The sequence below is a fragment of the Suricata suricatta genome, chromosome 13 (assembly GCF_006229205.1).
Source record: "Suricata suricatta isolate VVHF042 chromosome 13, meerkat_22Aug2017_6uvM2_HiC, whole genome shotgun sequence".
Lineage (NCBI taxonomy): Eukaryota > Metazoa > Chordata > Mammalia > Carnivora > Herpestidae > Suricata > Suricata suricatta.
In genome coordinates, this window is record NC_043712.1 from 42613517 (window position 1) to 42635571 (window position 22055).

The following is a 22055-nucleotide window of genomic DNA, read 5'->3' on the forward strand; positions in this document are numbered from 1 at the left end:
TAGGCGATAATAGCAATAGCTAACATAATTGCCGTGCATCAAACATTGTTTGGGGCTCATCGTATTCCTTAATTTTAACAGTTACTCTACAAATTAGATATTATCCACATTTTACAGATAAAGAAATTTAGCAAGTTGTGGAACCAGAATCTGAATAAGAAGACCACTAAAAGCCAATTATTCGGGTGTAATTGTTTCCAAAACACTAAGCTTTATTAATGTACTATGTATTAGTTTATGTCATATTTCACTTCTGATATGAATAGTAAGTGCTAATAAAATGTTAACATTTGAGATCTTACTATATGTTAGATATCAGCTAAAACTTTTCCCTGTATCAGCTATTTAGTTTATTATACCTACAAGCAACATATTTTAAGCATTATTATTTTTATATAAGTAGTCTACCTAATGAATTCCAGTAAAACTAAAGTTTTATCTAATGTCATTTCACATTTTATACAAAACTTCCTTATATTTAGAACAAAACATTTATTTAAAAAAACTATACTAAATACTAGGCTCTACAAAATGTTCACTAGGGATAATAGAGTCCAACATATTTGAGAATTACAATATTCCATAATCAGCAAAATTTGTTTATAAGTACAATATAACAATATCAAGTAGGTATAGCATAATTTACCTAACCATTATAGTAGAATGTTGCTTATTTTATGTAATGTTATTTTTTAACAGAAGTGAGATAAAAGTTTTCCTCTTTAAATCTAAATGCCATTGCCATCTAGAGCACCTAAAAAATTAGAAGAAAGAAAATTCTGACACTAGAAATTTTAATGGGGCCAAGATCACCCCAAAGATTGGGGCAGTTATGAACAAAGCCAAGGAGATTATTTCTTCAGAAAGTCAAGATTAGGAACTTTTGTTTACGGTGGAACTGTGTTTATGTTACTCTATTTTGGCAGAAGGCAACCACTGTATTTTGAATGAAACATAAGAATAGAGGGGCGCCTAGGGGGCTTAGTGGGCTAAGCATCCGACTTATGCTCAGGTCATGATCTGGCGGTTCACGAGTTCAGGCCGTACATTTGGTTCTGTGCTAACAGCTCAGAGCCTGGAGCCTGCTCTGGATTCTGTGTGTCTCTCTCTCTCTGCCTCTCCCCTACTCATACTCTGTCTCTCTCTCAAAACTAAATAAAACATTGAAAAAAAAATAGAGGTAGAATCTGTACACTAAATTATTAAATTTTTAGTATTTCATGATAAAAACCATCCATAGAAAGGTAAAAATTTTTTTTAAAGAAATGATAGTACCCAATAAATTTTACCTACTTTTAAAATCATTATTTTAATATTGTTAGGGAAAAATATGTGTCTGTTTCACTATATGCAGGTAAATGTATTTTTTTAAGAAGAGTGGAAGAATACATATGTGTTACGCCAAATTACTTCTGGTGAGAGAAATGAAGGAAAAAGCAAAAGGACACTTTAATTTCTATACTCTCCCTGGTTTCAATCTTTCACCATAAGCATGTATTCATGTATTATGTGGTATCTAAAATAATGTATTTTAAAGTGGTAAAAAGCAATATAAACATTCAAAAAAATCTCAGAAAAGGGCAAATACCATATTGTAGTCTGCTAGTTGTCCTTGAAATTCTTTGATTTCAACAGCTAAAGTCTCAGCTCTGCAATCATAAAACAAATATATTCATAAACACATAAATAAGCAGAACATTACAAACATTATGTGTAACTACAAATTCGGTATTAAACTTCTAAAGCATATTACATTAAATATTGCTCTTAAAAAGACCTTGCATAATTTTAACAGCAAAACTACTCACCTTTTTTCATATGACAAATATACTGAATTCTCTTGATTGTATGTTTCTATTTCTTTCTGAAGTTTATTAATTTCTGTTGTAAGTTCACTTATTTTACCTCTAAATGGAAAGAAATAAAAGTCAGCAATAATCCTAATCCAGAAAAGAGCCTTTCTAGTCAACCATATTTTTATAAATGTGTAACAATAATATAAATGGCTTTGTGAAGTTCCACTAAAAAAAGAAAAACAATTTATGTGGCTTTTTTGACAAAAAGGAGGCATATTACATTTTTTTTTATAGTTTATTGTCAAGTTGGTTTCCACCCAGTGCACATCCAGACAAGTACCCTCCTCCATGCCCATCACCCTCCTTCCCCCTCTGCCTCCCCCATCAGCCTTCAGTTTGTTCTCAGTATTCAAGAGTCTGGATGTTAAGGAGCGATGGGGGAAAACTGGGAAAAAAGTACACTTCCCTCTATTGCCTTCTAGAAGTTTGAGAATGATAAAGGATCCTGATAATTGACAAACAAAAGAATCCAGAAGAACTGAGAAAGAAAACAAAGGTTTTAGGACATGAAAGAAGGACAAAGAAAGAAGGACATGAAAGAAACACAAAATAAAGTAACATGGAAAAAAGACGACTAAACACTAAGTACTACATCTAAGCAGAAAAAGGTAGGCAGAAAATAAGAAAAAAGTTCTTAATTTAGAGCTTCATTCTTAGAGACATAATGAGCCTTATGAATTAATTAATATTAGGCTAACATTTGTAGCAATTGACCAAATATAGATTAATGTAAAATTCTGCACTAAAATATTACAAATAAGTATATGTACTTTCCCTTTCTTATTAAATAGAACTGGTGACATTTCAGGGGTATGATTAATATATTTCAGATTAATTAGTGAAAGAAGCATAATAAACAATTATTCTTATTATATGACAGTCAATTTGATGTATAGTCACTCACTCATTAACATGCACATATATATAAATTAATCTTGACCTATTTGTATTATTGCATATATTCTGTAGCAAAGCCAAATTAACCAGAAATTATAATAGAAAATAATTCTTAGAAATCTACAGACCCCTAGGTATCTTAATAAACACCAGTGTTAAAACTTCTTGACCATGCATAGGAAAAAAAAATGTTTATTGAACATACCGAAGAAGTCCAAGATAATAAGATTTGTCTAAAATTTGCCTCTGGGGACCTAAAAAAATGTTTTTTTATTATTAGTGTTCAGTTTGAAAGTACCACCAAAATAGTAAAGCCAAAGCAAAACCACAGCTACACTCCACAATTCTGAGAGTCCTTATTTATGCCCCAATAAATCTGATACTCAAGATGAATCATTAGGGTGCCTGGGTGGCTCAGTCGGTTGAGCGTCCGACTTCGGCTCAGGTCATGATCTCACGGTTCCTGGGTTCGAGTCCCACGTCGGGCTCTGTCTGACAGCTCAGAGCCTGGAGCCTGATTCAGATTCTGTGTCCCCCTCTCTCTCTGCCCCTTCCCCACTCATACCCTCTCTTTCTCTCTCTCAAAATAAAGACCCATAATAAAAAAATTAAAAAAAAAAGATGAATCATTAAAATGGAAAAGACAACTGGGGTGCCAGGCTGGCTCAGTCAGTAAAGTATGTGACTCGTCACCTTAAAGGTCATGAATTTGAACTCCATGTTGAACATGGAACCTACTTTTAAAAAATATGGAAAAGAGAACTAATATCTTCACATCATAACATAATGGAAACTGGAATAAAGATCACATAAATGGGACTAGAGGTAGGGCTATTAAGATAGTAAGTACACTCTACAGGTCAGGTTAACTGAATGTAAACTGGATCTAAGAAAGGCTTAGGGCACCAGGGTGGCTCAGTGGGTCAAGTGGCTGACTCTTGATTTCATCCCAGGTTATGACCTCATAGTTCATGAGGGGCACAGAGCCTGCTTGAGATTTGCTCTCTCTCACTCTCTCTCTGCCCCTCCCCTGCGATCCTTCACTGTCTCTCTCTCTCAAAATATATATATATTTTTAAAGTCTAGAAAGTCTAGAACAGGGTTATCCAAGAGAACCTTTGACAACAATGGAAATATTCTACATCAACACTGTCCAATAAAGTAGCTACTTGAAATTATTGAACACTTGAAATGTGGCTGATGATACCAGAGAGCTGAATCTTTTATTTAATTTTAATTAACCTAAATTTAAATAGCTACATGTAGCTATTAACTATCATAATGCACAGTGAAGATTTAGACTGTGAATTTCTCAATGCAAGAGATTATCATTTTTGCTAATTAGTCTTAGAGACCCTTTTTTAGAAACATGATCTTATTAATTCCTAGGTTGGGTTAAATGTCCAAACCTTGAGAGAAAGAGACCTTGCAAAGTGGAAAAAGGAAGGATAGAGAGTAGTAACTGTGAGGTCTATGATCAGAAGGGGGAGAAAATGTGTAGAATGGGAAATGAAGGGGCACCTGGTTGGCTCAGTTGGTTAAGCATCCAACTTCAGCTCAGGTCATGATCTCATGGTTCATGAGTTCAAACCCCATGTTGGGCTCTATACTGATAGCTCAGAACCTGAAGCCTGCTCCATGTTCTGTGTCTCCCTCTCTCTCTGCTACTCCCCAGCTTGTGTTCTCTCCCTAAAAAAAAATAAACATTAAAAACAAAAAAAAGAAGAATGGGAAATGGGGCACTCACTAGAACAGGTAAGAACAAATCACAGCATATAGTGATACATAATCAGATCAGATCAGATCAGATCAGAACTCTTTCATGGAAGACTGAAGTATATTGGTAGAAACTCTCTTAACTGATATTGGTTCTGTTTTAAAGGAGCAATTAATACAGTATTAAATATTTGATAAATTATCTAGAGTTTTTACTAAGTAATACTAAACATATAAACATTTCTGTGAATATATTTTTAAAGACTAGACAATGATATAATTTTGACACTTTGTCACAGTACTGGTAATTATTAAGCAAGCATTTCTAAATAATTGTGTATTTTAGGTTTTTTTTCAAGTTTATTTATTTTGAGAGAGAAAAAGGGAACCAGTGGGAGAGGGACAGGGAGAAATGGGGACAGAGGATCCAAAGTGGGCTCTGTACTCAGAGCAGAGAGCGCTCAAACTCACAAACCATGATATTATGTCCTGAGCCGAAGTCAGACACTAACCAACTGAGCTACCCAGGTGCCCCTAAATAATTTATTTTTAATATTTAGTGAGCTAAGTGGTATTACAATAAAGTAAAAAACTTAAGTCTCCTGAAAGATACGACATACTATATTACAAAAGGTAGTATAATATCTTACAATTAATTTTGTCCCAGTAGAATACCTTCATCCTTGATAAATCATTTATCACAAACACAGAAAATAAAAAACTCATTATAAAGCACTTACCATGCTTTGATTTGTATGGATCCAATTTTTGACATAAACATATATGACATACAGTATACTATTATGCTTTTTTAAACATGTACACAGACCTAAAGAAAGATGCAGTAGCCTTGTTTCCTTACTTAAGAAGTTACATATTGTAATGGATTATTATTAGAAAAAGTAACATTTTTGACTCATTTCTCATAAATATATAAATACTTTAATAGTGTCACTTTGATATGGAAAGAATCAAAAAGTATTTCAGAATATTTCTATGTAGTACTAGAAATCTTATTTTCATTCCTCAGCTTTTCTTCAAATTATTTCAAATTTCTTCAGTTATAGCAAAGCTCCATGTTCAGAAAAATGAAGACCAGAGTTCACAATGTATTTTCACAGCACTTCTTTCATTTAACCCTCACCACAATTTTGTGAATCAAGGAATAAAAATGGAATAAAATGGCCTCTTTATAATTTTCAGTAATATGGTACTGTGATACTTTTATTTTTAGTGTTTATTTTTGATAGAGCTCAAGTTAGGGAGGGGTTGAGGTGGGGGGGAAGAGGATCTTAAGCAGGTTCCATGCTGGCAGCAGCAACCCGGATGTGGGGTTTGAACTTACAAATCCTGAGATCATGACCTGAGCCGAAGACGAAGATGGATGCTAAACCGACTGAGCCACCCAGTTGCCCCTAGTAATACGGTACTGTAACACTTCTAATACAAAATATACTCATCTCCTAAAAGAGATACCTTTCATTCCAGTTTTCATTCCACTCAAACCTTGCTGTGTTACAGGACGATCAGCAACCTTGATCTGAGAAGACAGAACTCCTCCTGTCCCTATGGGACCACCACGAGAGCCTGGTCTTGCAGTTCCAGGTGGCATCTAAATGAAAAACATGACTTCAGTCGTAGTAAACTAGAAAAACACTATACCTCTAATACTGTTATGACAGCAAAGAGATTATTTTAAAAATTAAAATTATATTTAATTTGTAAAATATTCCTATTTTTGAATTTCTAAAATATGAAAAATTAAATAAAATTCTTTAACATTTAAAATTCTATGAACATTAGATAGTACATTTCTTTAAAATTTAATACTCTAGAGGAGTTAAGATGGCAGGGAAGTAGGCTTAGTGGGATTTCCCTTCCCTTCCCTAAAAGCCAGTTGTATTGAGGTCAGAACACTTGGAACACTCAGGAAATCAATCTGTGGAGTGACAGAAAAATCTCCACAGGTGGAGGGGGGAGCTTGGTGGGAGAGAGGTGCATTATGTGAATTGGGGGAGATAAAACAGCATAGGCACAGATGGGAGGGAATCCCTTCTGAGGAGAGACAAAATGGAGAGAAACAGAGTCTGTGGTATTGTGTTAGTACAAGAGAAAAACCTCTCTGAACCATGGACTGGGGAAGGAAAAATACTGAGTGTCAGTTCCTACTTTGCAAACAGCCTTAGGAACTGAAGGTTAAAGATCGGAGTTTTCAAAAGTGTGCAAATTTCTCCTGATTGAAGTCACCACAGCCTCTGTACGCAGCATGGCAGGGAGGGAGCTGGCCCCAGGGTGCAGCAGCAACCTCAAGGGTGCACTGAGAGAGAACAGTCTCCTTCCTTGAATACTGTGGGAAGAGGGTCTACTGCCCACCCCCCTTGAAAAAAGACCCTGCAGGTGCCAGCAGGGCTGAGTGGCGCTACACCAGAACAGAATCCAGAACAATTCACGTGATGCAGGGTCCCTTAACACATCAGGTTTTGAATCTTAGCCAAACGCCTAGGAGGTCCAGGAGACTGTGGAAGACAGGCTGACTACCCGCGCTATTCTGTGAGGGCTGCCTGAACTGCATGGTTTGAGACACCAGGTCTGGGGAGGAGAGATTGGGACGTCGCCATTTTTCTCCCCATCATCAACAGTGGGGCTTGAGGTAACAGGACAGTTGCCCCCAGTGGAGGTGGGACCTGCTTACCCCAAACCCTGCCTCTCGTGTCTAGCAACTGCCTCTCTACAGGAATGAGAATGACACTGACTGAACCAGACAGACCCTCCTCCAGACCAACAACTCCAGACCCTCCTCCAGACCACTGGTCCCAGATACCAACAGACAACTGTCTTGTAGTTTTGTATTTTAGTCTGTTTCTTTTTTTTCTCCTTTCTTCTTTTTCTTTCTACCCTCTTCTTTTCTTTCCTTTGGAATCAGGCTCATAGTCTTTAATTTTTGGTCAAACCTTCCTATATATATATTTTTTTCTTTCTCTGTTTTGTTTGTCTAATCAGGCATTTTTATTCTTTTTACACTTTTTATATAGTTCATTCTTCCTTATTTTCCTTTGTCTCTCTCTGGATTAAGCCTTATAGTTTCTTTGATTCTCTATTTGGTCTTTTTTTTTTTTTTAATCCTTTTCATTTTTCTCTTTGTATGGGATCAGGCTCCCCACCCTTTCCTTTTTTCCAGGGTTACTTCAACGAGCAAATCAAAGCACATCTGGTGGAAGGTCTAAACAATCCACCACCATGAGTAAGGAGGAGCTTTGCAGAAGATTAACCAGTGGGTAGAGCAGCCAAATACGCAATACAAGAGTGCATGCAACACGCTCCAAAAACACTTTCTGAAGTGCCAGGCCCTGGCCAGTGTATTATTTCTTTTTAATATAGTAGTAACTCACAGGTGCAAGATTTAACAAACTATTAAAACACATAAAAGCCAGAAATGTAGCCAAAATGATGAAATGGGAGAATTCTCTTGAAAAGTAAATCCAGGAAGAAATGACAGCCAGGGAACTGTTCTTAACAGATATAAACAATGTATCTGAACAAGAATTTAGAATAACAGTCATAAGACTAATAGCCTGGCTTGAAAAAAGCATAGAAGACAGCAGAGAATCTGTTACTGCAGAGATCAAAGACATAAGAAACAGTCACAATGAACTGAATAAATGAGACGTAAAAATAAACTAGATATAGTGACAGTGAAGATGGAAGAAGCAGAAGAGAGAATAGGTAAAATGGAATATAAAATTATGGAAAATGATGAAGCTGAATAAAAGAGGGAAAAGAAATCACAAAACCACTAAGAGAGAATCAGAGACCTAAGAGAGTCAATGAATATCCATACCATACAAGTTCCAGACAGAAAAGAGAGAAAGGGGCAGAAGGTTTATTTCAACAAATTAGACCTGAAAACTTCTCTAATCTGGGGAAGGAAACAGACACCAAGTCCAGGAGTCACAGAGAACTCCTTTTAGAATCAATAAAAACAGGTCAACACCACTATATATAGTGAAACTGGCAAAATGCAAAGTTAAAGAGAGAATACTGAAAGCAGCTAGGGACAAACAGGCATTAACCTACAAGGTTAGACACATTAGGGTAGTAGCAGACCGTCCACTAAAACTTGGCAGGACAGACAGGAGTGGCAGGAAATATTCAACGTGCTGAATAGGAAAAACAGGCAGCCAAGAATCCTTTATCCAGCAAGGCTGTCTTTCAGAATAGAAGGAAAGATAAAGGCTTTTCCAGACAAACAAAAACTAAAGGTGTTCTTGACCACTAAACCAGCCCTGCAGGAGATCCTAAGGGGGACTCTGTAAGTGGAAAGCAATAAAAGACTATAAAAGACCAGAGACACCACCACAAGCATGAAACCTACAAATAACACAATGACACTAAATCCTTATCTTTTAGTAATCACCCTGAATGTAAATGGATTAAATGCTCCAATCAAAAGATATGGGGGTGGGGGGTGGAGGGAGTTGGGCGTGTGTGTGTGTGTGTGTGTGTGTGTACCAGAATAAATTAAAAAATAAGATTCATATGCTGCCTATAAGAGACTCATTTTAGACCTGAGGATACCTGCAGATTGAAAGTGAGGAGATTCATCTATCATGTTACTGGGCATCAAAAGAAAACCAGAGTAACCATAGTTATATAAGACAAACTAGAATTTAAAACAAAGACTGTAACAAGAGATGAAGAAGGGCATTATAACATAATTAGGGGGCCTACCAATCAAGAAAAGCTACCAATTGTAAATGTTTATGTCCCCAACGTGAAAGCACCCAAATATATAAATCAATTAAACACAAACATAAATAAATGTATAGATAATAATAACATGACTGTAGGGGACTTTAATACTCCACTTGCAGCAAAGGACAGATCATCTAGGAAAAAAATCAATAAGGGAACAACGGCTTTGAATGACACATTGGAACAGATGGACTTAAAAGATATATTTAGAACTTTTCATCCCAAAGTACCAGAATACACATTCTTTTCAAGTACACATGGAACATTTTCCAAAACAGATTACATACTGGGTCACCAAACAGCCCTCAACAGATATAAAAAGTCTGAGATCATACCATGCATATTTTCAGATCACAACACTATGAAACTGGAAATCAACCACAAGAAAAAATCTGGAAAGCCTTCCAAATACAGGGAGGTTAAAGGATATTCTACTAAAGAATGAAAGGGTCAACCAGGAAATTAAATTAAAAAATATATGGAAGCAAATGAAAATGAATAAAATGACATTCCAAATCCTTTGGGATGCAGCAAGGCAGTCCTAAGAGGAAAATATATTGCAATTTGGGCCTTTCTCAAGAATCAAGAAACGTCCCAAATACACAATCTAAACTCATACCTAACGAACCTAGAAAGGCAGGAGCAAAGAAAGCCCAAAGCCAGCAGAAGAGAAAGAATAAAAATTAGAGCATAAATAAACAATATAGAATCCAAAAACACAGATCAATGAATCTAAGAGCTGGCTTTTTGAAAGAATAAACAAAATTGATAAACTCCCTGCCAGATTAATCAAAAAGAAAAGAAAGAGTAACCAAATAAATAAAATCATGAATGAAAGAGGAGAGATCACAACTAACACCACCGAAACACAAACAATTATTGGAGAATACTATGAAAAATTATATGCCAACGAACTGGACAATCTGGAAAAAATGGAAAAATTCCTAGACACACACAAATTACCAAAACTCAAACAGGAAGAAATAGAAAATTTGAACAGACCTATAACCAGAGAATAAATTGAATCAGTTATCAAAAAATCTCCCAAAAATATGAGTCCTGGGTCAGATGGCTTCCCAGGGGAATTCTACCAGCCATGTAAAGCAGAGATAATACCTATTCTTCTCAACCTGTTTTAGAAAACAGAAATGGAAGGAAAATGTCTAAACTCATTCTATGAAGCCATCATTACCTTGATTCCCAAACCAGACAAGGACTCCACTAAAAAGGAAAATTATAGGCCAATATCCCTGATGAACATGGATGCAAAAAATCTCAACAAGATTCTAGCAAATCAATTTCAACAGTATAGTATAAGAATTATTCATCATGATCAAGTGAGATTCATTCTTGGACCGGCAGGCTAGTTTGATATTTATTTGCAAATCAATCAACATGATACATCACATTAACAGAAGAAAGGATAAGAACCATATGAGCCTATTAATAGATGCAGAAAAAGCATTTGACAAAATACAGCATCCTTTCTTAATAAAAACCCTCAGGAAAGTTAGGATAGAAGGAACATACCTTAACATTGTAAAAGCCATATGTGAAAGGCCCACAGCTAACATTATCTTCTATGGGGAAAAACTGAGAGCTTTCCCACTGAGATCAGGAGTACGACAGAGATGTCCATTCTTACCACTGCTGTTTAACATAGTGCTGAAAGTCCTAGCCTCGGCAATCACACAACAAAATGAAATAAAAAGCATCCAAATTGGCAAAGAAATAAAACTTTCACTTTTCACAGATGACATCATACTTTACATGGAAAACCCAAAGACCATCAAAAAGTTGCTCAAGCTGATACATGAATTCAGCGAAGTTGCAGGATATAAAATCCATGTACAAAAATCAGTCACAATTCTATACACCAATAATGAAGCAACCGTAAGACATATCAAGGTATAGATCCCATTTACAACTGCATCAATAACCATAAAATACCTAGAAATAAACCTAACCAAAGAGGTAAAAGATCTGTATGCTGAAAATTTCACTAGAGAAAGATTATGAAAGAAATTGAAGATACAAAGAAATGAAAAACATTCCATGCACATGGATTGGCAGAACAAATATTGCTAAGATATTGATACTACCCACAGAAATTTACACATTCAATGCAATCACAATCAAAATAGCATCAGCATTCTTCACAGAGCTAAAACAAACAATCCTAAAATTTGTTTGGAACCACTAAAGACCCGGAATAGCCAAAGTAATGTTGGAAAAGAAAACCAAATCGGGAGGCATGACAATCCCAGACTTTAACCTCTTCTATAAAGCTATAATCATCAAGACAGTATGGTACTGGCACAAAAACAGATATACAGACCAATGGAATAGAATAGAGAACTCAGAAATGGACCCAAAAATATATGGCCAACTAATCTTCAACAAAGCTTAGTTGAAAAGAGTATCCAATGGAAAAAAGACAGTCTCTTTAGCAAACGTGTGCTAGGAGAACTGGACTGTCAAATGCAGAAAAATGAAACTGAACCACTGTTTTACACCATACACAACAGTAAATTCAAAATGGATGAAAGACCTAAATGTGAGACAGGAGATCATCAAAATCCTACAGGAGAAAATAGGCAGCAACCTCTTTGATCTCGGCTGCAGCAACTTCTTACTTGACATATCTCTGAAAGCAAAGGAAATAAAAGGAAAAATAAACTACTGGGACCTCATCAAGACAAAAAGCTTCTGCAGAACAAAGGAAATAATCAACAAAAGGCAATTGATGGAATCAGTGATTTGCAAATGACACATCAGATAAAGGGTTAGTACCAAAAATCTATAAAGAACTTAACCAAACTCAACACCTGAAAAACAAATAATCCAGTTAAGAAATGGGCAGAAGACATGAATAGACACTTTCACAAAGAAGACTTCCAGATGGCCAACAGATACATGAATAGGTGCTCAACATCACTCATGATCAGGGACTACAAATCAAAACTGCATTGAGATATTACCTCACACAGGTTAGAGTAGCCTAAATTAACAGCTCAGGAAACAACAGATGTTGGTAAGGATGTGGAGAAAGAGGAACCCTCTTGCACTGTTGGTGAGAATGCAAATGGGTAAAGCCATTCTAGAAAACTCTGTGGATGTTCTTCAAAATATTAAAAATAGAATTATCCTATGACCCAGCAATTATACTACTAGGTATTTATCCAAATGATAAGGAGTGCTGATTCAAAGGGGCACATGCTCCCCAATGTTTACAGCAGCATTAGCAACAATAGCCAAATTATGAAAAGAGCCCAAGTATCCATCAACTGATGAATGGATAAAGAACATGTAGTATATATATATATATATCTATGCAGTGGAATACTACTCGGCAATTAAAAAGGATGAAATCTTGCCATTTGTAACGATGTGCATGGAGCCAGAATGTATTATGCTAAGTGAAATAAGTCAGTCAGAGAAAGATAGGTACCTATGATTTCTCTCATACGTAGAATTTGAGAAACTTAACAGATGACCATTGTGGAAGGAAAGGAAACATAAGATACAGAGAGAGAAGCAAACCATAAAAGACTCTTAAATATAGAGAACAAACTGAGGATTGAAGGGGGTTGGGGAATGGAGGGTGGGGAAAATGGGTAATGGGCATTGAGGGGGCACTTGTTGGAATGAGCACTGGGTGTTGTATGTAAATGATGAATCATGGGAATCTACTCCTGAAGCCAAGACAATGCTGTATGTTAGCAAATTTAAGAAAAAAAACCTCTACAACTATAGAAAAATAAATAGCAAAAAAAAAAAGTTTTTTTAAATTTTATGTGTAGACATTATAATACTTCAAAACTGGAAAGGAATTAAATATCCACACCTTTGTCCCTATAGGAAATCGCTGAATAAGCTGCAGTATATCTTTAGAAAACAGTTTACAGAACAGTATTTATAATTCCTTTTGTAAAATAAAAAGTCTGAGAATTATATAAGAAACAGTTATAATGGCTATCTCCCTATGATAAAATGATATTATAGTTTATTTTTATGTTGTCATTTTTATAATTCAGTGTTTTCAGCATTATTACAGTAAGTATATATTACTTTTAAAATCAGAAAAAAGTACAGAAATTTTCATTTTTAAATTGCAATTACATACAAATTCCATCACGAGATAGCCAAGTAAGTGTTAAAGGGCTGACATCATTCAGCAAGCATTCTTATTATTACTGTACATGATTTTCTACTTTAGGTCTGTAAAATCCAATCTAACATTAAACAATCTAAGGAAAGGACAAGACTGCCTTCTTTCTTGTCAGTTCATACAGCATAGACAGGTTGGAAAGGTAGGAGACAACCTAAGCTGTTTTCAAATATCCTTCTTTTGTTTATCTTCCATTCTTTCTTTCCTTTCTCCCCACTCTCTGTCACAGTATAAAGTAGTAGATTAAATATATAATAGTCTTTCTAGATTAGGATTGTATATAACCATAGACTTTCATTTTGCTTCTCTTTAATTCTGTTAGCTGACAGCCTCTAATCTTGTCAGCTAACATAGTTCTTAAATGATTTTGAGAATTACTTGATAATTATATTGGGGGCCAACTGCAGTAACACATTTCAGAGAATATGTGGGACACAGGATCGCCGTCAACCATAAATTCGAATGAAATGAGTTCAGGGTTATCTTGAGTGATCTTTGGAAGAGAACGCTACATCTCTTCCTGGGTAAACATTATCAAATGAAAATATAGAGAAATATAAATTAAAATTGTACATATTAAAAGAACAAACATAGTATATATGGAAATATACTATTAAAAGTAATGGGCAAGAAAAATAAAAATGTATGTAGTATAATTATTTTAGAAAATGTTAAAACCATATAATCTTACATGCATGTGTGTTAGTGTTTGTAAATGAACAAAAAAAAATCTGGAAGGATATACATCACACTGCTGACAATAGCAGAGCCCAACGCAAGGCTTGAACTCACAAACTGTGCGATCATGACCTGAGCTGTAGTCGGATGCTTAACCAACTGAGCACCCCGGTGCCCCTACCTAATTATTTCTAAAGTGGAGTTTCTCTTACTGATTTATAACACTCCATCTTACACTAAGCTATTAACATTTGCTAGTTTGTTTCCAGGTTGCTGTCACAACCAAAATATTTTTTTACTTATTATTTATATTTTTATATGAGAATACGGTAGTTTTATTGTTGTTTTTTTATTGCGCTAGATGAATTCAGTAATAGTTTTACAATGATATCCCCTACTCTCCCCAAAAGAAATCTCACGTAATTTTCATTAAACATAGGGTTCATAATGTTTACAGAAAAAGCTCTTACCAGTTTATAAAGTTTGCTTTTTCATTTCACAATACAACTCTATTTATGACATATATGTTGTAAATATTTTTATAAGTTTGTCATTTTTCTTTTAACTTCTTTATGGTATTTTCAATTTTTAAATTTTCAAACATATAAATATAAAAATACTTTCCTTTTCAGTACTTGGTGTTTCTGTTTTACAAAGGCCTAGTCTACACCAAGTTTAGATGAAATACTTGCCTGTATTTTCTTCTAGCACATTTATGGTTTTAGTTTTTAAATATAAAGTTTCTAAAAATCTAGAATTTTATGTGAAAAAGGGGTCAGTTTTTAAAAATAAATGGTTTACCCATTATTTGAATACACTATTGACTATTCCATGCTTTTCCAACTATTTTGAAATGTCATCTTACTCACTAATTAAATTCTTATATATGTCTGATTCTGTTTCTCTACTCCATTTCATTTGATTCAGGTACCAATAAACTACACTTCTTAAATTATTGTACCTTTAAAATAAATTGGAATTATCAGTGTGAGAAAGCATCTTCTCTCAATAATGTCTTTTGGGGCACCTGGGTAGCTTAGTCAGTTACACGTCCAACTCTTGATTTCAGTTCAGGTCATCATCTTGCAGTTTGTGAAATCAAGTCCCTATCTAGGGCTCCATGCTGACAGTATGGAGTCTGTTTGGGATTGTCTCTTCCTCTCTCTCTCTCTTTACTCCTCTCCCACTCACTCTCTCTCTCTTTCAAAATAAATAAATTTTTTAAAATGTCTTTCAGACATTTTCAGACATTCTGGGGGGTATTTCCATATCCCCCCCAGAAAACTAAAAAAGCCGAACATGGATGATAGTATGCTGACAGAATAAAGAAAGAACAAAGAAGAATCTCTTATTATAAACAAGCTTTCCAACGTCTACTAGGACATATGCCTGAGAATTCAATAGATTTGTTTGAAACTTACTCCAGTTGCCACTCGAATATTTCCTGAGGGGGGTCGCATTCCAGAAGGAGGTCTTCCTGTCAACCCCATTCCACCTCGTGAAACAGGGCGAGCTGCTGAAGGTTTGTGATTACTGGCCATTGTTTGTTTACTTTAACCACTATTTGGAAACAAGAAACAGTTCAATTCTCCTTCGATATCTTCTATAGCAACACACTGAAGATCCACATAGCTTTTCCTCGAACATTTAACCCACTATGACTTTTGTTGCAAACTGCCATTCCAGATACCACTACAAAGCTAAATCTGCTTCATTTTGTTCAAATTTGAAATTAATGTTCAATTTAGAGTGGAACAATTAAATCATTTCCCTATTTTGTTACCAAAATATAAGCCCCTCTAATTACTATCTGTCTTGAGGTCTTCCCATACTCTACTAAAATTTCTCTTTTCTGACATATCCAGCACCTTTCTTCTCTAATTTTTCCCTGTGGAAAAAAAAACAACTATGATTCACTCCTTTATATTTTCAATCCTGTTATCAAATCCTTCATTTTACTCTTTGCCTTGCCAGAATCCCAACTCGCTCCCAAAACTCTTTCAGTGAAGGCTGTTTTAACTTCTCAATCCACAATTCCAAAGCAGAGAAGTGCACAGCATTCCTCTTACTCCACAGTGTCACTTTTAAAACCTTAGTCTTCCAAATCTTCTGTTGAGGACCAAGGAATGCAACCTTATCTTTTGGATATTTCCTAGTTGCTTTTATCTAGGACCTCCGAATCCCCCCCCCCTAACTTTATTAAAGTCTTTTACACTTGGTTCAGTCTCTCTACTCCAGTCCCACCAATGTCCCTGTTGACTTCTACAGGGATACTGGATTCAACATCTAACACTGTAGGTCACACAGTTCCCTGAATTCTGATAACCATCTCAACTCCATTTCAGTCATACAAAGCTGTGGTTAGACCTGGAGCTTGTCATCATTTGGAATTGGTTCACCTCAATATAACTGAAATGCCTCCTTATCTGACCTTAATCTCCTCTTTTTTTTTTTTTACCCATTTTATCTTTATTCTCGCTTCCTCTCCCTTTAAACCAGCTCCTTCATTCATTCCTTCTCTCCCAGTTTACCAGCCCCAACTTTTACTCATCAGAACATATTATTTAAAGTTTTGGCTGATGATCTAGAATAGCACTTTTCAGATTATCGGTCATGACCCGTTAGTGGGTTGTGAAAACAATTTGGTAGATTATGCCCAATATGCTTCAAAGATGAAATAAAAAAATGTAAGAGGGGCGCTTGGGTAGCTCAGTCGTAGTTAAGCCTCCCACTTCTCAGGCCGTCATCTCATGGTTCATGATCTCAGGTTCTTGAGTTCCACCCCCACATCAGGCTCTGTGCGGACAGGTCGGAGCCTGGAGACTGCTTCAGGCTCTGTGTCTCCCTCTCTCTCTGCCCTTCCCCCGCTCACACTTTGTCCCTCTCAAACATAGAACATTTTAAAATGTTTTAAAAAGAACAGACTTTTCACCTGTCTCTACCACTACTTTACTATCTTGAAGAAAGCTTGGCATTAGATCAGTCCGGGGGGCGGGGGCAAAATAAAAAGAACGGTCCTAGCAGACCCGTCACTAAAACAGAAAGGGAGCCCGGGCTTTGGTTCCAGAAAAAGATACAAATTTTAGTTTTAACAGTTATTAGCTCTACAATCCCCTCTGGATGTGGTTCTTCACCTCTAAGACCCAAGTGTGGCAATGGGCCTGCAGGACTGCTGTGAAGATTACAGATACTGTATAAAAAAAACCATGGGCCTGCTAACTAGTACTACCATTAACCTCACCAAAACGGCCATTTTAACATATACGAACAAGTGGAAAGTTGCTAATATAACACATAAATCTATTGCTTCGAGTAAAATCCCTCAGCCCACAGTGAATTTTCTTTGAGGCTCTCGAATCCTTCCCTCCGGGCCTTGGCAGGTTTCCTCAGGGGACTGACCTAGGGGGTATCTCCACAAGCTTTGCCGGACTAGAGTCCGACTTTCCTGGCCTAGCGACGGGCTGAGGAGAACGGCTAAGCGCCAAAAAAGGGAGCTGGGAGCTGATCAGCTTCTCCACGGTAAGAAAAGCGGTTCGGAAAGGGCTGAGAGAGGGATAGATGGGACCTGGGATTTCTCACCTCCCGCGGCGTGTCAGGAGGAAAGTTGTAGCGGTGCGGGTCGCTCGAACTGGTTTCCGAGGCCACCACCCCGGCGGAGCCGTCCAGTTGTCCCTAGCACCCGTTAGCTCACTTCGCGACGGCCCGCTCCCCCTCGCGCAGCTTTCCTGGGTCCTCAGAACTAACCACTAGCGGCCACGCGCCGCTCCGTATCCCGGCAACGGGGGCGGGGCGAAGAGAGGGCCCTCCTCCTGATTGGCCAATCTTCGGCTTCAGCCCCTGGTAACACCAAATGGAGGAAGGGTAAACTACTCTCGCGATATTGGAGACCTAATTTTTGTTGTCGGGATACCTCAATCTTTCTCTGGTCCAAACAGAAAACAGCGTCTTGGCTAGGAAAGAACGTTTTATCTGAAAACCTTAGTTATTTATAATCAAACCAACCTTTCTGATTGTGTGCCTGACCTGTATTTATTCCTAGCAAGTTTTATTATATAGCTATGTCACATATGTGACGTATGTGTTATCATGTAATAGACTTTAAAAAAATCTTTTAAGTTACTTGTGGTAGGCAGCATTACGCATTCTTTTTACTTCTTGTTAAGGGCTATTGTCCTTCTGGTAGGTCTGAGCAACGTACACAGTACATTATAGATGCGTTTCTGGTGACATCTACTCATTTCGTTCGAGGCTTCCAATCTTAAAACTTCCTTTCAGACTTCTTTTAATCCAGGTTTGTGAAGGATGAATTAAGTTGGCAGTGGTCTTAAAATAACTATTTTAGAATCAGTGTTTAAAGAAAACATAATGTAAGAAAAAAACTACTTCGTCTTAAATCCCACATCTCTAATAAAGCAACTTGCAGTTTTCTTCCAGTCTTCCTGTAGAGAGAGCTTAAATGTGATTGCAACTATAATCATAATGTACGTACGCATTGGACTTTCAACGTTTTTCACATTATTTCCAACTTGTATATATTATTTATATCCAGATTTATTTTCTAATGTGCCTGCCTTCAGGTAATTTAAAATGAATGCAATAAGAGAAAATGAAATAATGTCATGTGGCCGAATTATCACTTCAAGTGCGTAAAACATTTTTATGTAATTCTCCCATTTGAGCCCAACGTATTTGTAGTGTCCTTTAGTAACTACACATGAGGAATCTACATAACAAATTTTACTAACTGGCCTTTATTTACTATTAGTTCCCTATATATTTACTTCTTCATAATTTGCCTCTCCTAAAGACTTAAGGTACTTTTCTTCAGTAAATACTATTCCTTTATTAAGCTGTTCTCTAAGCCCAGACTCTAGTCACTTAAGTACTCATTTTTGAGTTTCTTCCTTGGATATATGAGATATGTATGTTAATAAATTTTTCTCTTAACCTCTTTTGTTACAATGCCCCACGGAAAGCCTACAGGAGTAGAAAAAAAAAAAGATTATTTCCTTCCTTGTAACCTCTGCCCAGTAACTCCGTACACAGAATTGTCTGAATCAACTGACATTATGGAGATTTCTCCGAGTGCCTTCAGACACCTGGAAGAAGGACTCAGCATGTGTCACTTATATGCAGATATGGCAGTTGAGATAAATGTTCTAAATCTGAGAATTGCTTAACACAAAATATTTTAATTCTTTAGAGTACAAAGAACCCAGCTTAGTGTTCACAGGATTTAAGGCAAACTCTGTTTACAATTTGGTCCCAGACTCTGTAACATTTAACTTCCAAAAAGTCTCAAGACTTCAGAGAAGTTCTGGAGAATTCCGGGAAGGATTGCCCCGACAAAACGTTCAAAGCAATTTCTCTCAACCACAAGGGAGCGCGCAAGCCCCTGAAATCAAGATTTAAAATATCCGGATTCGGCGCGCCTGCGGTTCACGCCCCAATGCGCATGGCATTGTGGGATTGGTAGTCCCAGCGCTCATCACGTATTACAATAAACCGTTCAGCCAGGACTCGCCAAGAACGTGGACTTGAAAAAGATCCGGATTGGGGCGATCGGGCCCATCGGCGAGGCATTGTTATCTCTTCTTGGGCGGACGGTCCAGGGCGCGGGAAGGAAGCGAGTTTCAGCTCGGCATTGCCCTCAGCAGTAGGGACGCACATACTTTGCGTCATGGCGGGCTGAGACAGATGATGAATTCCGGTGTGCGTATCAGGGTTGCTGTGTCACCCGGCCCACTCGGCGTTTCCCTTTCCCGTCGCCCTTCCGCACCGGCTCTAGGGCTCTTCCGGTCCTCAGCCGCCCCTCACCTGGAGGCCCCTCGCCCGCCGCGCCCCGCCGCTCTCACGGCCTCTTCTGCCTACTGATCTCGCGTGGTGCCTGGGCCGCGGGTGCCGGACCGACAAGGGCCATGGCGAGCGGTGCCGCCAGGTACCGGCTGAGCTGCTCGCTCCCAGGCCACGAGCTGGATGTGCGGGGCCTGGTGTGCAGCCTCTACCCGCCGGGGGCCTTTGTGTCCGTGTCCCGAGACCGCACCACCCGCCTCTGGGTCCCAGACAGGTGAGCGCTGCGACTCCGGCTGCCCCACCTGTCTCCACCACCCACCCCTAGCTGTGTTGCAAGCTTCCTACTGCTGGTGGGGAGAGAGGGCGGGCCCCTCCCCCGCTGTATACTGTACTCTTCCCGGCCTTGTCTCCGGTCTGCGCTCTGCCCCGGTTCTGAGAGCACTGGCACTCTGGACACACAGTGTTAAGAAACCTGTGAGATTTAGATGGAAAGAGCACCGTATATTCTTGTACTAGTTTGACTATAAACGAGTGGGTGACCTTGCACGAAGCTCTTATCTTTTGGGCGATGATTTGCCATGTTTCTTTCAGATTTGAAAATTTATTGATGCCAGGTGCACCTTCCCAAATAAGGCATTGTGAAAACATCTGACGTGTAATTGAATTAAATCCTCTTCTTTCCCTGGAATTTGCTCAGTGGTCTTCCCTCAAATTTAATTTTTGAAAAAGCATTGCCAAAAGTTGCATTGGCACCTCTCCACTTATCCTAATAAGTTTCTTAGTCTGGGATCTGTTGTGGGCCTGGATGGAGGGGATGAAAGTTTTCACATGTTTTATGGATGTATGAGGATGTGCTGTGTTCTTAAAGAAAGTCCATTGCCTTCAAAAGGTTGTCCCGCCAACCAAAAAGAGAAATTAAGGAACAGAAGGTTAAGCTCCAGTCTAAATCAAGTTCAAGGAGTCAGTCATGCTTTGGCTGGTTGTAACAGGAAATTTATGACCTGGAAGACAGATTTCAGTTCAGAAGGAGAAAATTTGAGGTGATTTACTTTGTTATGTAGTATTTGTGTAACAATGCATAAATTCAGATGCTAACTGTTGGTTGAGTGCCTACTATTTGTTTAGATCCTGAAGAAGAGTAAAACAACAAAGTTCCTTTTTTATGGAGCTTTCTTATAGTTTGGGAGGGCTGATGGATCAGAAAAAAAGAAGTAAATAATTGCTCATCGGCATGCGTACTGTGGACAAAACAAGTATAGAGTTGAATGGAGAGGTGTTAAAGAAGGAAGCCTCTGAGGAGGGTTTCAGTTTTGTTTTGTTTATTAAAACTGACACCAAGATGGACTTGGTCATGGGAGCAAGGAGTGGGAAGAGTTGAATTGAAAGAGCTCTGTAGATGGTAGGAGGATCAAGCACAGAGACCCTAGATTAAGAAAGAGGCAAGTCCCTGTGTGCAGGAGGGAATGAGCTGTGAGGGCTGGAGCCAGAGGCTATGGTAAGAGCGCTTCTAGAAAGAGTGTTAAGTAGAAGCCTTCAATGAGTTTCAAGCAGGGAGCAGCACGATTTGATTGACCTGTTGAGAAGTACTGCTAGGTCCTGGTGGAGACTAGATGGGAAAGGGGTAAATACGGAAGTAGATCTGTTTGGAGGCTTTTGTTGGAGTGCAGCCAGTAAGTGATGGTAGACAGACTGGAAATATTGTAGAGCAAACTCTTGTATTGAATTGGATGAGATGATCTCTGAAAGTCTCTTTTAACTCTGAGATTCTGTGATATTCTGAATCACTTAGTAACACTAATACATAAATTTGTGTATCTGAATGTAATTACTGATTAATCTTGGATCTTTAAAATTGAGTTCAGTAGAAGCACATACCCAGTAGGATATAAACATTGCAGTAAGGAGTAACTAAAGGATGCCTACTGTAATAGTTGAGTCCTGTCATTAAACTTTACATATTTTGTAGGACTGGGCTAGGTCCTGGAGTTTTTGCATTTATCAGGAACTTCAGGAATTTGATGCTGAAGTCATCCATTTTAAAAGTGTTGTGGGATTTTTTTTTTTCTTCTTAAGTTATGTTTTTGGCTTTGTTTTCAAAATCATTCATGAATTTCCTCAGCTAACACTGATTGAGAGCCTGCATTGTGTCACACGAAGGAGTAGATAGTGGGTAATTATGAGAGAAGACTGTT

The 22055-nt window shown here is 37.7% G+C and overlaps 2 protein-coding genes across 3 annotated transcripts in view; one reads left to right on the forward strand and one right to left on the reverse strand.

Annotated features, from left to right (window-relative positions):
- IFT74 (intraflagellar transport 74) overlaps positions 1-17792 on the reverse strand; it is a 77780-nt gene extending 59988 nt beyond the window's left edge. Inside the window, exons 1-6 of the mRNA XM_029920925.1 lie at positions 17650-17792; positions 15492-15630; positions 5946-6081; positions 2959-3007; positions 1809-1907; positions 1589-1649 (exon numbers count right to left, since the gene is read on the reverse strand). Of these exons, the coding sequence (XP_029776785.1) occupies positions 1589-1649; positions 1809-1907; positions 2959-3007; positions 5946-6081; positions 15492-15611 (465 nt within the window). The 5' untranslated portion in view covers positions 15612-15630; positions 17650-17792. The remainder of the gene's footprint in view (positions 1-1588; positions 1650-1808; positions 1908-2958; positions 3008-5945; positions 6082-15491; positions 15631-17649) is intronic.
- A 2025-nt stretch (positions 17793-19817) lies between these two features.
- PLAA (phospholipase A2 activating protein) overlaps positions 19818-22055 on the forward strand; it is a 41696-nt gene continuing 39458 nt past the window's right edge. For both annotated transcript variants that reach the window (XM_029919868.1, XM_029919869.1), the window contains exon 1: positions 19818-20137. In XM_029919868.1, coding sequence (XP_029775728.1) covers positions 19989-20137 — 149 coding nt within the window. In that variant the 5' untranslated portion in view covers positions 19818-19988. The remainder of the gene's footprint in view (positions 20138-22055) is intronic.